Here is a 17,279-nt window from a genome sequence, read left to right as displayed (position 1 = left end):
GGAGAGGACGTGGAAGGGAGCCAGGGAGCAAAGGGACTGGGGCCAGCCTGTGCAGGCTGCGTCCAGGGTCCGAGAGAGGGGACTCATGGCAGAAGCGAGGCCCTTACGAGGGACCCCACAGACCTGCAGGGCCTGGGGCGGCTGGGGGAAAGTGGCCCAGACTCCGCTGTCCCTGGCTGTATTTCCAACCTCAGCCCCATTCTTCTGAGAACCGCCAGCTCTATACTCCAATCCCACCTGGGGCGGCTCCCCGGAGGGCTTCTCCTATTTCCTTCATGCTGCTCCTCCAGCCTGCCGGGCAGGTTCGCACCCCCTCCCTTCCCTGACCCCGCCATGGGAGCATTGTGGACCCAGCCCTGTGTCCTCCTGTTAGACTGTAAGCCCTGGAGCACAGGATCAGTCTCCGACTTGGGGTCCAGCCCTAGCCCTGAGCACAGGTTTGGCCCTGAGAAGCCGCTAGACTGACGAAAGAACAGAGGTGGGGAAGGAAAGGGCTGTCTCCTCCCTCGCGCTCCACCAGGAAATGGGACTGAGTCCAGCCGGCCCCGGGGACACCAAACCCAGAACAAGGGGTCCCTGCAAGTCTCCCTGCTATGGACCAGAAGGACAAGAAAACAAAAAAGGCAATGAAATGTTTCATACGAAACCAACAGAAAGCAGCTCGTTACCTGAGCTCGCACAGCCGTGCTGGAGGGGATCCTGGAGTGACGTCACAGAATGGAGGACTAAATGAGAAAAAGGTTACAATTAAATGAGGAAACAAGCCCAAGGGTTTAAACCTTTAATGCCCTGAGCACAGCAGGGGGATGAGCAGTGGGGTTGTGGGGTTGTGGGGATGCCCTCCCCCCGTCCCGGCATGGGATCCACAAAGGCCCCAGGGCGTTTCCCACTACTTGCGACAGGAAGAATGGGGTGGTGGCAATGGGGGTGGTGGGGGGCGGTGCGGCAGAGAAAGTGCTGCTGGTATAGAGCAGCCCACCTACCCCCCCCCCAGGTCCGGGAACAGGCAGGGCCCCTTCCTGACATCTCACACCTCTGGGCCTTGGCTGATTTTCTTTCCCGATTGTCTGCCTTAGCTACTTGACTTTTAGCAGTATTTATGCATAAACAGAATTTTCTTAATTAATAAGTCATTTTCGTGCTGCTTATAAAATTAGCTGGGCACAGTCTTCTCTCTCCTAAAAACTAAAGTCAGCCCCATGGTAACAGGTTGTGGAGCGAACCGGGCAGTTCTCTGGCTCCGAGTGCCAGTGTGGCTGGAGACCTCCGGGAAGAGACACCCCCATCCTTGCCACATTTCCAGGCCCCCGTGGGGGTGGGGCAGCGCTTACCTGGCCCCTGCTGCTGCCCCTGGACGGGCAGGACGCCCTGGCCCAGCTCGCCATTCAGCCAGAGCTGCATGCGGATGAAGGGCTCGCGGCCTTTCTGGGTGAGCTTGCTCCAGGGCTTCGGCCGGGACAGCATGTCGCTGACGCTGCCCTGGGACAGGCCCAGCACCTTGAGGAGCAACCGAAAGACAGACACACAGCCGTCAGTGCTGCGCTCGCAGTGCCAGGCAGCGAGACACGCGGTACACGCAGACCCAGCCGGTCGCGGCGCGGCAGTCTGAAGGCAGGCGGGGCCCACTTCTAGGGCCGACCTGTGGGCCCAGAGCCACAGCTTGGTGGGCAGCAACCACTCAGGGCAGAGAACAAGCCTTTGGGGATCCCAGTGGGCTGATGTCCTGGTGCAGGGGCCATGTGCTCTGCCAGAGTTATGTTTCCAGCTTTCGGCTCCCAGTGGGAGGCAGGCTGGGAAGGAGAGGGGAGGGGCTCTCATTCCAAGGCCCCTGCCTCCCACTGGGAGCCGAGGCTGCTGTCACGACAACCTGAGGAAGAGGCATTGGGAACTACCTGGCTAGTGGTGCCAGGCAAGGTTGAGGTGTTGGGGCCAAGGACTGCTTTAAAGGCAAATGTTGAGGATGCTGGTGGGATGCATGGAGGACAGCTCCTTTACAGGTGCTGGGCTGGCTGGACTTTAGGAAAGGTCTGCTCTCCCTGACCACATCTCGCTTCATGGTGAGGACCAGAGGTGTGCTGGTGGCAAGGGGGGAGCCGGCCTGGTAGGGAATCTTGGCTGCAGACAGTTGACAAGTTGCATGTATGTCCCGGGGTTTCTTGTGCTCGCATATGGCCATGCATATGTATAACACAGACACCCCCACAGGACACAGATGCAGCCCCGAGATATTCAGGGGCTGCATCCGATCACTCTTGAAAAGTTCTCAAGTTCCAGAATAAACCACATTCATGGGCCAAACAAGTTCAACACTATTAAGTCTCTGCTAAATTTGAGGCATGAGCACAAATGTCTATTTAGATTTTCTCAAATGATATTTTTATAACACTGAACTAGAAATTTCCAGGAGATTTAAATTCTCAACCTCATCTCTGTTCACCCCATCACCTTTTGTAAAACCAGGACAGAGTTCACAATCAGACATGTTAAAGATTCAGAGCACAGGATATTTCAAAACCTTGAAATGAGGGCGGGACAAAGCCGGGGGAGTGGTACAGGTGGTCCCTGTGAAGGACACTGCTGGCACAGCCCTGGGCCCTGCAGGAAGGCTGCCTCTTAGCAATTCACCACATGTTCTCAAGTGATATTGGGGTGTTGCTATTTTTATTTTATATTTTGCAGGCATGATCAAACCCCATCATCAGAGTGCTGAGAAGAGGTCTGGAAACTCACCTACAAACGGCTACACTTCCAGGATCCAGGAAGGTGGAAACAAGGGGCAACTCTGGGCAGTGGCCTCAGCCTGCTGTGGGCGGCCCCGCCTGCCAGCACCAGTTGGGCACTTGTTCCTGGGCCTGTTGCCTCACCTCTCTGATGGGGCAACACCCAGTGCCTTCTGGCTTGTTCCAGAAACACACAAGTCCGCTTGACACAGCCTTTCCTGTCAGTGCCCTGTGGCCGTGTGTGTGCTGGCCATCTCTCAGGGTGATCGGTTTGTGGCTCTTTCTCAGCCCAAGTGGTCTGCTGACCGGAGGCAGAGGCCGGCCCTGAACTTTGACCCCACTAGCTTGGGGTGAGGATTTCAGTTCCCTCAGCCTCTGCTTCCCTATTGATCAAATGGCGATTTTACCCTCCCCCTCTGAGCTTAAGTGCACAGGGTGAAAGGGGAGCGGGGCTCAGGGAGCTGTCATGCCTCATGGGCCTGACACATGAGGCTATCGGTTGATCAAAATGAGGTAGATACACTCAGTACTGAGCCACGAAGGGCTGGGAAGCCCAAAGCCCCCATCAGTCCCTTACCTTCTCTCCGAAGATCCTCTGACAAATGCCGTTCTTGGCCAGCTTCTCCTTGACCTGCCGGGTGAGCTCGATGGTGTCCACGTCTTGGTACATGTAGATCTCGTACTGCTCCGGGGTGAGTGGAGGAACCGAGGGTTTGGAGGGCTTCGACAAGGGCACGATGGGGGAGGAGGGCAGGGGGCTGTTCTGGGGCGTCTCGCTGCGACTGGCGCCGGTGAGGCTCAGCTCTGAGCTCTGGGAGTACGGGGACTCGGCGCTGGGCCACTCCTTCCAGTACTCCGCCGAGGAGGGCCCCTGGAGCTGGCTGCGCTCGGCCCGCGCCTGGCTGCTGCCGCCCTTCTCCTTCGCGCTGCTGGCTTCTTCGGCCTTGGCGTCTTCAGAAGAGGGGGCGCTTCTTCTCTCGGGCTGGATCGTGCTCCACCAGTGGTCCTTCCAGACGCCGCTGCGCCCCAGCTCGTTCTTCACGTGTCTCAGGACCCCCTGTGCAGAATCGGCTGCTCCCTGGAGTTCCAGCCCGGAGGCGTCCTGGGCTTCCTTCTTGGGGGCTGAGGGGGTGGGCAGAGCAGAGACGCCGGGATCTGGCGCGGCGGAGGGTTTCTTCAGGGAAATGGCGAGCGGAGAGTAACTGGACACCGACGACATGGGTGAGGTGGAGATTAATTTGGGGGTCAGGATGGCGATGTCGGTCTGGGACAGCGGTGCTTGTTTTAAGGCAGGGTCGAGGGCGGCCTGCTGGGCCTCCATTTCTCGGCGGGCTTGCTGCAGGATGGAGCGGATGGCATCGTCCGAGTTCCCACCGCTGGACACGGAAGATGGCTGAGCCGGCTCTGCTGTGAGGGGCAAACACAAAGGTGAGACCTGCAGCTGGGCACATGCTCCCCTCACTCCAACCTCCTTCTCACGTGCCCAACCGCCAAGGGTGGTGTTTATAGGGGAGATACACTGCTCCACTGCTCAGTGACCCAGGGCCCTCTGTTACAAAGGCAAGTGACTGCTGGTTCCAGGGAGAAGGACCAGGGGGTGGGCAGTGTGCACATGAGAGTGACAGTCCAGTGTAGACCTCCTCTCTTTGATAATTCTGAAATAATATTCTCATGTACTGCTTTTTGCCACACTCTAGAAATATTTCTGTTGACAACTGCAGTGAGAGACTAGAGTCTCCCAGTGACCGATTACCATATTTGCATTAGTGATACAGAATCTAGGAGAGTCAAGTTCTCTTCTGAATGGACAGTTATGGATGGCCAGTAACAGAGCCTCGCTGAGGGATGGGGAGAAGAGGAATAAAAATGAGGTTCAGTGGGGAGTCTCTGGCCCAGGAGTCCTGGGACTCTGACCTTGGGGAAGCCACAAGGCCTTACTAGACCTCACTATTTCTCTCTGTAAATGTAGGATGGCCGATGGACTAGATCATTGATTTTTAACTAGGGCCATGCATCAGAATCACTTGTTTGATTTATTAAGATAAAATGCACATGCCTAGGCCCTCCTTGGAGTGCCTGATTCGGTAGGGGAAGGGGGCTGGACCAGCACCCAGTGGCGTGAGGACCTGGTTGAGAACCATGGGCTGGATGTTCCTGCAGGATGCTCTAGTGCTGACAAGTAGGGATTCTATGACCTTCTCAACTATGTCCCGTGTTCCCCAAATTGTATGCCTCTGTGTTGGGAGAGGATATCCCAGGAGCTGGCTCTTATCTGCCTTAAATGCTGCCTAACGATGCCTGAAATAATGGCAACCCCCGTGACTTCCCCACTCAACAGTGGGGCCTTCCTTTCTCTGGTTTACACGCGCCTCCTGGTATCCATAGGACGTGGGTGTGCGACCACCATTTCACAGATGATGAAGCTAAGGCTAGGGGAGGAAATGGGAATAGAGAAAAATCTTGGACCTCTTTATACCTAATTTGGATGTATTTGCTCCCCTGCTTGGGTTGCCCAGCTAACAATTCAGAGGGGAGGGGGGTGGCTTAAACTTCACTCTGGCCTGTTAGAACAGGATCCGTGCCAAATAAAAAGCTCCGACATTGTCAGGCTTCTGACCTCATGAAGGTAATTTCCTACCGTGCTGGGCCCACTGGAAGGGGGCAGCCAGCAACCAAGGAGGAGAAAGTGGGTGGGACAAAGGTTAGGGGGATCTGGGTCTAAACCCGGGGTCCGCCATTTAATAAGTCTGGGCAAATTATTTCAACTCTGAACCTGAGTGTGACAGTCAGGATTACAGGATAACAGAACCTACCCCAGAAGGGAGCACCGAGCTCACCCAGTGAATGAGCCCATGTGGGTGGGGAGCCCTGGGAGACTGGCCCTACAGGGCACGTGACCAGTGGCAGCCTGTGCCCGGCTGCCAAGGCTGCCTGCCACCAGCACAGGGCAGGGTGTTCCAGGCCTGGGGTTAGGGGTCGGGGAAGACAGGCACCCAGTTTCTTCTTCACCAGAATCTCTGATCTGAATCTGTAGCCCTGCTTGCCTCCCAAACAATCAAAGGTCAACCGGGAAAAAGCTGAATTATGGCAAGTCTTCCTTTAGAAAAAGCAGATCTCAGGTTGTCTGGAGCCCCGATCCTGAGCAGGGAGCATGGGTGGACGTGTATCCATAAAAAATTCCCTTGCTCCTCATCAGCAACATTCAATCCCATAAAGTAGCCTCTAAGAAGTTGTTTTTCACCCATTCTTTTTCAACTGCATTTGGTCAAGAGGCTAATTTTTAATTTTCAAGTATGATGTTAGCCAAATAACAGGTCTGAATTGTGTTTAAAAAGGAAATTTGATATGAACTGCTTGCTAATTTTAAGCTAAGTGACGGAGACTCTAGGCGAGGAGAACAAGCCTGAGTCACTGTTAGGGAGTGATGGTATTTAAAGAAATGCACACTATTAGATCAAACAGACTTGCTCCCCTCTGCAGCCACCTAAATGTTTGAAAACATGTAATCACTGCTGACCCGGAACACCTGACAACGTGTTTAACTAGCTTTGGGAGCGTGGCTGAGAGAGTGGAAACAGGGGTCCTACCAGCTTTCTGCACTTGCAGCTCTCTCTTGGCCTGTTCCAGGATGGACTTGATGGCTTCGTCGGAGCCGGTCTCCGAGGTGCGGATGCGGGTGGTGATGTTACCTGCAGGGAGAAGCCACACCGTTGACATGGGGCCGACACCTGGAAAGAACAACAGGCTGCGTGCAGATGGCATTCTGATACACAGGCTCAGAGTCGGGGCCAGGGATGGGGGAGGAGGTAGGCTGGCCTCCCCCGACCTGCGCTGGCTGTGAACACAACTTCACAGTGTGGACGGTGACTGGGCAGGAGGGCTTCTCACGGGAAATCTTATTCTGCCAGAGAGAGGCTCACACCTTTACCCCAGGGACGTCCCCCCTGGGGTAGGTACTGGGGAGAACAAATCACTTGATCCAATGTGAAAAAGATGAAAGATGAAAAGGTACCATTTTTCACGAGTCATTCGAAAACAACTACAACATCTGCTTTGGTTTGGGATGATACTGAGATTTTGTATAGTAATTTGATGCTAATATCCCAAGCAGGACAAATGGGAAAGGAGCAAAAAGCTTTGAGGCTGGTTATCTACCAATCATTTGGAGATGCAAGGTAAAGAGGCAGAAGATTCAACTTAAAATTTGCGGTTCAATTGTCCCATACCATCTCTTTGGTTAAGTTTTGAACAAGGAGAGAACCTGCAGGAGCTCCTAGAGGACACATGGAAAGACACACTGAAGCTGCCACAGCCCAGGGGATGGCCCCAGTTCTTTCTGGAGCCCATCCAAGTGTTTTAACTTTTCACTACCTTACTGAATAGGAACCGCCACATTAAACCATTTAAAAATAATATCCCCCCGGGGCCAAGGCCAGTGAAGACACCACTCCTAGGAGAGCAGGGGAACTGGCTGCATTTGCAGTCTGCCTACTCGGCAGGACCTTGAGCAGTTTTCTGAGTGAAAAGTATGAGGAAGCAGCAGTATCTGATTTAACCGTCATTTCATTTTTCTCAGAGCAACAACTGTTATTCTTCTACCTGCTTCTGAGAAAACAGGAAAGGCATAATGTGAGTCTGAAGGGGGTTAGGGAGGACTAATCCTCGGCAGTGCCCTCTTCTCACCTCTACTGCATGGAATTGGCAGCTCAGGAGGAAGGGGACATGAGTGTTTGAACCCGTGCTTTGTTTTATACTTACTAGCTGTTTTTCCATCAGGTTCCAGGCCAGAATCACACTGCACAGTTTTAACCAAAATACACAGCTAAGGACATGCTGCTTCCTAGGTTACTGACTGCAAAGAAAAACACCTGCCTGCGACATACCTTCAGACCCATTTCTTCGTTTCGGTACTTCCTGAAATAGTCTGTTCAGGCTCTGGCCTGGATTCTCTGTTGAAAAACAAGTGTGGTAAGAACAAAACAATCAGGGGGATGGTGGTGCTGACGATATGGGCTGTGTGACATGAAAGTGAGCTGCCTGCCACTAGTAGAGGGCACCGGGGTTCCTGTGCCACTTGGGAGTTCCTAGAAACTTCTGAGAGGCCCTTCCCAGGCTGGCTGGTGAGCAGGGGAGACAAACCTAGGTGGTGGCCTACGGCAGCAATGCAGACGAGGGTCAAAGGAGGGAGAACTGCCTTTAAGCAAGTCGCCCGCCAGCCCCCAGAACAAACCCACATTAATCATCTGAAGACATTCAATTTCAGTTAACACCGCCACAAAAAGTTCTACGTTCCCTGCACAGACTCGTGCCCTTCAAGACATCTCCCTTCTCAGTTTGTCTGAATCTCAGTTTCAAGATGTTTGATATCACTGTGGTTTATCAGGCTGAACCCCTGTTCTGAGAGAGGGAGGGACTTTAAATTATGGATGTGGCTGACTTAACATCTTTCTGGGGAGGGCGGGGTCAGGGTGGTTTTTTTAAAAATGAAACACTCATGGATTTTATCCAAAGCAGGCATATTTCATTCAGGACGCTAAGTGAATCACTTAGCAGAATGTAAACGCTGTTCGCAAGCTGACCACGGGGTCTGCTCTCCTCAGTGGGGCGGGAGAGAAGGGGAGGTGGCACAGCCTACACGGACCCCACGGAAACATGGCTAGCGTGGGGCTCCCCATGGCGGGTGCTGCAGCCACAGGGTCGGATGGTGCCGGAAATACCTCTTAATATGAGGCCGGCCCCGGGGGCTAAGCTGAGCCCTGGACACTCAACACACTGGGATGCTGTGCCTAATTCAGCTTCCTCCAATTTGATACGCGCCTGCTAGGCTTACCACCTGCAAGGTGCGCTTGAGTTTGAAAGGCCAGACACCCCCCCCTCCAGCCCCCATCTAACAGCTTTAGGTGAGGCCCATTGACCCTTGAGCCCTGGGAGTGGCAGAATCGAAAAGAACTTTACCTGATGTGATGGTCACATGTTTTAGCACACGCACAGCTCATGAGCGGGGGCGCACACACACACACGCATGCACACACGCACACACGCACAGCTCGGTGATGGGCTCACATGCTGGCACTAACCCACGGAAGCCTCTCACCTCTCTGTCTGCCTTGGATGCTGCGGAGCGCCAGGATGTTCTGCTCGTCCGAGAGGAACTGCTTCATCTTGTGAAATGGCTCCTTGCCTCGCACAGTCAGTTTATTCCACGGCTTGGGCCGGGCCAGGATCTCGCTCACGGACCCTTGTGACAGTCCCAAGACATAATGTCCAAAAATGCGCTGTCCAATATTGTGCTTGATCAACTGCTCTTTCACCTGCCGGGCGATTTCTGCGGTGTCTATCTCCTCGCCCTCGGAGGCGCCCCCAGCACTTTCTGACTGGCTGGGAGACGGGACCATACCATTGACGTCTGGGCTCTGCTGTAATGGACTTGGGGAAGATATGGAGTTTGTGCTGTATGGACCTGTTGAAAAAACCAGGCTTGTGCTTCCTGCTTCCTGCACGGCCTTGGAGTAGAAGGACTGCATTAGCTGTCGCTGGAGGAGAGAGTTTAGTGCAAATTTTCCTGTAGAAGCCAAGGGTAGGCTGGGGCTTGCCAGGGATGAGCTGAAAAAGTCTTGACTTAACCCCGCTGGTGAGAACTGGTGTGTACCATTAGAATTGGAAGCCTGCTCCCCTGTGTTGCGGGGCAACTGAGAAGGAGGGGAAGCCGGCAAAGGTCCAGGGCGCCGACTCTCAGGCTGGTCTTTCCCTTTTCTCCTGGCTGACCCTACAAGGAAGGGCAAACATAATGCATTATGGGGGATTCAAAAGGGAAAAAAAACCAAGACCAAAATGCAAAGTTTGCCCCACAAAAGGGAAAAAATAGTGCAGATTTTACAAGGGCCAATGAGGCGTGTTGGTTTGTTTTTCGATTGAATTTGTAATCAGCCAAACGAGGCCCCCCAAAACAAGCCACATGCATTTCATGTTTGCGCCTTTCTTGTACGTTGCAGCCTGGAGAATCCCCTTGACATCGATCCGAGCTCTCAGAGTGACAGGAGCTGGGAGCACGCGCAGGAGGGAGTTGACAGGTCGCGGGCCTCGTACCGGCCTTGGCCCCCGAGCGTGACCAGCAGGGCCCCACCTGAGGAGCAGCAAACACTGACATTTTAGGACCAACGGATTCTCTCACACCACTTGCTCTGAGGCGAATGCACTGTAACAAGTCCACTCGATCGAAGGCACGCACATTTTAAGAATTGAATTATCATCGGAGCCCAAGACACCTTTACACGGTTTACCAGCTGCCAAACCAGAAGCACAGTCAGTGACGCCACCATTTTGGGATGAGCAAAGAAAGGCTAAGGATGGGGGACGCGGCCCCAAGGAAAACCTGACGAAGGAAGAGAAGCTGCGCTGAGCCCGGCAGGGCAGGGGCTATTCATTTAAGTGGCCCCCGGAACCACCACACAGACAGAGGCCGAGCTCGCGTCCGCCCCTGGCCTACTTGCCACACAACTAGGAAAAGATCGGAAAGCCAACATCCTCCGCAGGTCCCTCTGGGGACCTCCCGCCGCGCGTCCTCTACCCGACCAGCGTCAGCGGGCTGGCGTCTTCCAGCAGGGCGGGGAGGGGAGGAGGAGCGGCGAGGAGGGCACCGGAGCTCCATCCTCTGGGTCGCCGCCGCTCCCGCCATTCATCCGCCCAGACTCACGGTTCACCTTCCTCTTCCTCGACCCCCGGGAAGCGAACCAATCACCGCACGCGAGACCCCGCCAACCTACCACTCAGGTCGCTGTTGGAGATGCGCAGCGCGGCGTTCTCGGACTGCAGCGAGCGGCTCTTCTCCAGCAGCAGCACCTCCAGGGGCTTGGACGCGTCCTAGACGGCAGAGCGGGGCTCACTCCGGGGCCGGCAGACCCAGCACCCCCGGTTCACGGCCTCTCCACCCCCTCTCTTGAGTCCGACATGGCTTACAGAAAGCCAATCCCCCACAAAGATTTTTTTCTTTTTTCCCATGGGCAGGCACTGGGAAACGAACCTGGGTCTCTGGCATGGCAGGTGAGAATTCTACCACTGAGCCACCGTTGCACTGTCCCCCTGCCCAAAGGTTTTTAATACATGTGTGTGTGTGTGGGAGGGGAGGGGGCTCAAGCTCAGGGTTCCTTTTAAAAGGAAATAATTTCAGTTGAAGTCATTTTTCTTTCTCTAGACTCACAGAGCTTCTAGACTATTATTCTCTGGTCTGTCCCCAAATTCGAGCAGTCTAAAACTATGCCTCAGCTGGCAGCCAAGCCCACAAGCCTCTGTCTGGAACTAATTGTAAAGGTAATCCTTTCTCTCCCTTGCTGGCCACAAAGCCATCAGCTGTCTCCTGGGCATTGGAAACAAGATTCCACTCGATGCCTTAGCTTTTAACTGTTCAACTGGCCACCAGATACCCTGTTCCTTCTCCAGGAGAGAGGCAGTGAGTAGATAAAGTTCCTAAGCCAATCCACTTTAGGCTCATCTTTAACACAGTCTGAAACGTGTTTTCATCCAGGTTCTTAGGACCTGCCCAAGTTAAATCGCCATTTCATTTGAACTGAGCTATCAGTTCAGAAAACATTAACTTTTCTCTTTTGGCTTTAACTTGGTTGAATGTTCTTGGGATTTATTCATCAGTCGTGTGCTTTATTTCTCCAAAATGAGAGCTGGCGTGTTAACTGTGAGACTCGGGTACACGCCAGGGGCCAGGGGAGGCCGGTGTGCAGGGGAAGCAGGCCCTGGGAGCAAAGGAGACCATGTACCTGCGGCCCAGCGCCCTCAGATGGTGCAAACTCCATGGACTTCAGGATACTGCGAAGAACAAGACACAGTGGTTATTTTCTACATACACCTTTTAGAACAGCCACACTAATAAACCTTAACCTCACAACTTCCTGCGCTCTGGGGACTGAGCAACTGACAACTTTAACAACTTCCCTGGCAGCAATATAATCTGATAATGTCTCTAGAATCACCACTCAACTAGCAGTTGGCTAGCAAAAGTTTCTTGCCCAGCATGTAAATCATTCCATATGGAGTCACACCAGGTCTGTTCAGAGTATAATTTTAAAGTTTGATATAGACATGACACTGTTGTGAGGGGAATGTATTTGTAAGGCTGCAGGGGGGTGGAAAAGTGATACAAAGGAGCACGCAAGAGGGACCTCATTCCTCTCTGGCTTCCGGGCAAACTGTGTCCTGGGCCCCATGGTACCCAGGGGCCTGGGAAGCAGGCGAAGAGCCATGTCCCGATTAAATGGTTACCAAAGTGCAGGCACGCAGGCCTCTGCAGCCCCCACCTGGGCACAGGGGCAGGGAGGGCCAAGACAGAGAGAAGGGGTATTTCACCGCTGCCCGCGTTAGTATGGAATGGGCGGTTCCACAATAATTCTAGGCCCTCTGGCCAGTTTCAACAAGTCCAAAAGCTGAGTACGTTCAGGTCACCAGAATTATGTTTGCAGCTTTCCTTTCACTGTGGACATGTCTCTCTTCTGGCAAGTCTCTCAGGGAGAAAAGGGAAATGGGTCTTCGTGGCCCTAAGGAGCTTTGACCGTTCCTTTTAAATACCAAGGAAGGAAAAGGAGGAGTGAGAACTGGCTGCACAATTGGCCTGCAGGCTTGTGGGGAAGGCCTGCAGCACTGTGCACCATGGTCCAGTTCCAGCCTTCTGTAGCCACAACTGTGGCTTCTGCCCTTCTTGTAGATCAAGGAGAGTGGCAGCCAGAGACCCTGGTGTGTGAAAGTACTATCAGGGCAAAGGGGCCCAGGATGCCAGGAGAGCCTTCTCGGTCACGGCCACTGCTCAGTTTAAATTAAGGACCAATGTCTTGGTTTAAATGTGATTGTTTCTGTCGGGTGGCCCCCATTATGCAAACTAACAAAAACTGGACTGAAAAGGAGCCAACGTGGATAAACCGAGTGGTTTTATCATGCGCTACTGAAAACAATAAAAGACCCCTAGACTGGACCCCATCAGAGGCAGGAGAAGGGACCCTCTGTCTGCCATCTTACTGGGTGTTGAGTTGTTTGTGACTCTATTCTCATTCCTCTTTTGATTCCTTCAGTAAGATCATGCCCTAAAAGGCTGAGTTGGTCAATTTATACTAGAAGCATAAGTGGCTCTTCATTTATTCAAAACATATTTAGCAGTGACCTATGATCTGCCTGGCCCTGTAGAGAATTAGAAATAGCCCTGACTCCTGTTCTCGTGAAATTGATAATCCATTATGGAAACAAGACAAAAATCCAAATTGTATGCTTAAAGAGGAAACTGGTAGCATCCTTGGCAGGACAGCGTCATCTGGTTGGAAGTGGGGGGGTCTCGGTTACATGAGTAGTGTTTGAGATGGCTTTGGGGGAGTGGGATTACCCCCCGAGTACCGTGGTGGAAGGCGTCCCACAGAGGTGGGGAGGCAGAGAGTATGGCCCTGGTGGGGCAGCAGTGGGGAGGACGTGGGGAGGGGATGGAGATGGGAAAAGTATGGGGTGCTGTGCTGAGGGGGCATTCGATTCAGTAGGATTTGGGACGCTGTTCAGTGGAGAAGCTTTCAGGGGAGAGTATGGCAGTGGGGGCAACAGCCTGCAGGAGGGGGCAGAAAAGGCCAACAGGAGGCAGGAGGCAGTACTGGGGTGGGAGCAGATGAGAAAGGCTGCAGGCCACAGTCCAGAAGCCTTGGCTTCCAGGGAACAGAGGGGAGCACAGAGAAAGAAGCGGATATCCGGGGTGACCTGCAGGTCTCAGTCAGGTCTGCATGGCTACCCCGAGTGGGAAGGGAGGGGCTGGGGGGAGAGTCTTCATGGTCAGTTTGTCTGATTCAAAATTTGGAGATGGGAAGGAGAGGGAAAGGAAGGAAAGACTGGGAAAGGAAGGCAAGTGCAGAAAGAAGGTCGAGCAGGTAGCACACACATCGCTAATGGAGGCCTCAGGCAGGGGAAAGAGCACAGAGCTTAGAGAGGCTGGGACTGGAGAGACGCACAGGGCCGGTTCCTAGGAGGTGCTGGCAGAGGCCATCTGGGGCCCAAGAAAATGGGGCAGGGACAGGGCTGCAGAGGGCTGCCGGAGGCAGGGGCTTATAACAGTCTAGGGCCCACTCTGGAGTGCTGGAGAAGATCGAGACTGAGGGAATGCCACTGCATGGGGCTGCAAGAAAGGCCAAGAGGCCCCACTGCAAGGTTTGTTTAGCAGACTAGAGGGAATGGAACCAAGAATAAAAAGAACAGCCTGGTGAGTGGGTGCAGGCTTATTTTACTAGCATTTGAAAATGTTGGCAGGAGAGAAAGTTACGGACGGAATGGAAGGTGGGAGTAAGAAGGCAGGGCTCCAAGGTCCAGGTGGAAGGGTTGATCCGGAGACAGGCAGGTGGAAGCCAAGGCCAGAGGGCATGTGCAGAGGAGGACTGACGTGGAGGCAGAGGGGAAAGTTGTGGCAGATCCTGCCTCCTCCATAAAGGAGGAGGTGTCTGCTGTCATAGGTCAGCGTATAGCTGGGGATGGGCGAGGGCAGAGAACAGCCACTGGGGAGGCATGAAACCTGCAAAGCACCAGTGGAGAGCAGAATGCAGGGAGCCGTGGGGCCAGCAGAGTGGAGGCAGGGAGAGTTAACATGCGGCTCTGGCCAGCAGAGTGAAGGGCCAGGGGCAAGTGTGTGCCCCGTGGAGGGGGCTGACTATGGGCTCCAAGTCAAGGAGACAAAGGAGGTCAGGGAAGTCAGGGGACGATGGACTTGGGGGGACAGTGGGGCAGAGAGGGCCAGGCCAGGAGGGCAGGGCCTGGGAGGTCAACTTCTCTACCTGAGAGTGTGAGAATTACCACTTAAGGGGAGACAAGCTCTCCTGCTCACAGATGGAGAGTGGGAGGTTGGGAAAAGAAGCACCCAGAGTCCAGGAGGTGTCGGAAGGTGAGTCCATGTGGATTCTTTAAATTGGAAGTGTTCCTTCCTCTGCTTCTGTTTCAGCAATTTATAGCTGGAAAATAAGCTTGAATTTTGTGATTTCTAAAAATGCAGCGTCTCCCCTGATTCCAGGCATACTGGCACAAAGGTTTATAAGAAGCCCACAGACTCCAGGGACAAGCCTGAGTGCAAATGCCCACAGCTCTGTTGAGCACTGGGAAGCCCAGGGGCATTGTTCAGCGGCAGAGCCCAAGGTGACTGTACCCCAAGTTTATACCAAGTGCGTCTACTGGGGCTGAGCACTGGGGACAGTGGCAGGGTTCATTAGCATATGTCCCTAACAAGCCATGGTGTGGATGGTCAAGTAGGCATGTCCACACTTACTTTAATTCTTTCTTCACCTCTTCATAGTCAGCCTGTCCTTTGAGTTTTTCTTCCAGTTGCTGAAAAGAGAGGAATTTTATTAGTGGCAGTGTCCGAAAACAGGTCGATGGAATTCACTGGCTATATTTCCTGTAAGACATTCAGTCTGTCCTTGAGGAGAAAAACAAACACATACAGATCAAAGTTGACAATGTAAGCAATGTACTCCCGTCACCTTTCGTTCTTCTCTCTTCTGGCATGGTGTGCATACACATGCACACACGCACACACACACACACACACACACACAGATCAACACAGGATTACAACATAAAACCTAAAGCAAGAAGAAGGAAAAAGTTTTGCAGAAGTAGAAATCAGAACAAGGAAAAGGTCATTTTGTAGGAAATAACATGAAGCGATTAACAGAATGGTATATGGCTTTTCACCAAACATGTTGGTCTGACCAACTCCTGCAGGTGGCTGTCACACGTGTAGTGGGACCCCAGCTCAGGAGAAAGAAGAGCCCCTTGGCTCAGGAGTATTGTCATCAGATAGGCCCCGGGACCAAAGTGCTGGGATGTGAGGAGTGAAGGGTGCCCGCTGGGCTAGGGGGTGGGCCGGGAGGGGATGTGGCAGAGCCTGGCAGTCTGCAGCTCCCTCCCAGGGAACCTGGCTGGCGGGTCCACAGCAGACTCCAGCCCCAGAAGCCCTGCACAGGGGTGGCCAATGTCACACTTCCATCCCTCAGTGACAGTGAGGGGTGGCTGCTGCTGCCTGGAGCTCTGGAGGGCTCTCCTGCTTGAAGAGCCTCTGGCCTGGAATGGGTCAAGAGAAGGTGCTTCTTTCTAGGAAGGCGGCCTTGGATGGGTCTGCTTTTTGACATACCCCAAATGGGTCTCCTTGGAGGAAATAAAGCAGCTCAACATAAAACATGAACACTCAGGACTAGGTTGGAAGATTCAGCAGGTTTCCAAGACTGGGGTGAACAGAAGTCATTTCCTAAAGTGCCAGCACCTTCCCATTCACAGATTTCCAGTTCAGCAGCCACAACTAGGAAAACAGTTTAAAGGAAACGGAGAATATTCTAGAGCTTTGGGAGGAGATGCCCATAAGCGTCACAAGGTCTCTGCTCAACTGAATCCCAACCTGCCCACTGCTTGAAGAATTCAGGTAGTCTCTAAACTAAATTCACTTACTGTCTTCTCCTAAGTGCTTTGCTGGTAAGTTCTTGTGTGTGCCTTTTCTGCTGCATAAAATTGTTCTGCCCTAGTTCCTCTTTAAGATCTCTTGCCAAATTTATATACTACAACGTTTTTCACAGTCATAATCAAACAGGGGGTAGTATGCAATCATTTTCCTACAAAAGATTCTCGGAAGGTGCTCATAAAGAAGTGATTACTTCATTCTTTCCCCTATAGTCAAATAGCAGGAAGTACTAATGGGCCACCCTCCCTAACCAAAGATTACCCACAGTGTCACTGGGATGCAAATCACATCTTAGATGGTGGAAATCCCTTTCATTTGGGATATGAAAGAGATATTAACTCGGTCCTGCTCAGAAAAGAGGAAGAAGACAGGTAGAAGGGAGGTGGGATGGAAAAGCACGAGAAGCTGGCAGAGGAAAAGGCTGATGGCCTGAATTGGAAGGCAATTCTGTCCCAAACTGGGAGCCTCTGCACAAGTCGATGAACTTCCTTCCTGTGAAATGGGGATGGTGGTGATTGCAAAAAGGAGGGACTAGGTGCAGAAGCTGGTGCTGGAGATCCCTGATGCAGGATCTGTGATTGGGCAAAAACTAGTTACTGCCTCCTGAAAGGACAGGAAGGCAGCACTTTTTCTTGGAAGGCGTGTGATTGGCCCTGACCAGAATCTGTGTAATTTAGTTGGATATGACCATTTTCACTGACAGCTAAATGGCTTCCACTGACATTTCTGCCACCTACCTGGGGACGGAGTAATTGAGACGTTCCCAAGGCACTTCTATAAACCTCTTTGGGAGGACAAGCTGGCAGGAGCCTGGCCAGGCCTTCTAACAAAGGCGGTCCTAACTGCAGAGCTCCTTTAGCCTCGCCTCACTTAAATCTCCTCGTAAGTCACCTTGCCGGGAGTGCCAGCCCTCCAAACTGCCCTCGCGTGGTGGGAGGGCAGGAGGCGATGCCCCACCTTCTACGCCTCCTGGCTGCACCAGCCTTTGACACTGGCAATGCCTGGCACAGAAGAAGGGCCACCTGTCCCCAGCAATCAGCTTTGTGATCAGAGACTCCTTTCTGATTACCTACACGCCTGGTTCCAAAGGC

The 17,279-nt window shown here is 53.1% G+C and overlaps 1 protein-coding gene across 8 annotated transcripts in view; it reads right to left on the bottom strand.

Moving 5' to 3' along the window:
- CUX1 (cut like homeobox 1) overlaps nucleotides 1-17,279 on the bottom strand; it is a 361,508-nt gene that overhangs the window by 58,819 nt on the left and 285,410 nt on the right. For 5 of the 8 annotated variants that reach the window (XM_077140853.1, XM_077140854.1, XM_077140852.1 and 2 more), the window contains 9 exons: nucleotides 15,001-15,059; nucleotides 11,489-11,537; nucleotides 10,484-10,580; nucleotides 8,815-9,486; nucleotides 7,604-7,669; nucleotides 6,308-6,409; nucleotides 3,298-4,127; nucleotides 1,332-1,497; nucleotides 669-725 (listed from right to left, as the gene is read on the bottom strand). In XM_077140853.1, the coding sequence (XP_076996968.1) occupies nucleotides 669-725; nucleotides 1,332-1,497; nucleotides 3,298-4,127; nucleotides 6,308-6,409; nucleotides 7,604-7,669; nucleotides 8,815-9,486; nucleotides 10,484-10,580; nucleotides 11,489-11,537; nucleotides 15,001-15,059 (2,098 nt within the window). The remainder of the gene's footprint in view (nucleotides 1-668; nucleotides 726-1,331; nucleotides 1,498-3,297; nucleotides 4,128-6,307; nucleotides 6,410-7,603; nucleotides 7,670-8,814; nucleotides 9,487-10,483; nucleotides 10,581-11,488; nucleotides 11,538-15,000; nucleotides 15,060-17,279) is intronic. The other 3 variants (XM_077140859.1, XM_077140857.1, XM_077140858.1) reach the window with 1 other exon arrangement.

Source organism: Tamandua tetradactyla, chromosome 23 (assembly GCF_023851605.1).
Source record: "Tamandua tetradactyla isolate mTamTet1 chromosome 23, mTamTet1.pri, whole genome shotgun sequence".
Lineage (NCBI taxonomy): Eukaryota > Metazoa > Chordata > Mammalia > Pilosa > Myrmecophagidae > Tamandua > Tamandua tetradactyla.
The sequence above is the reverse complement of the archived record's forward strand: the minus strand, read 5'-3'. Positions and strand labels throughout refer to the sequence as shown.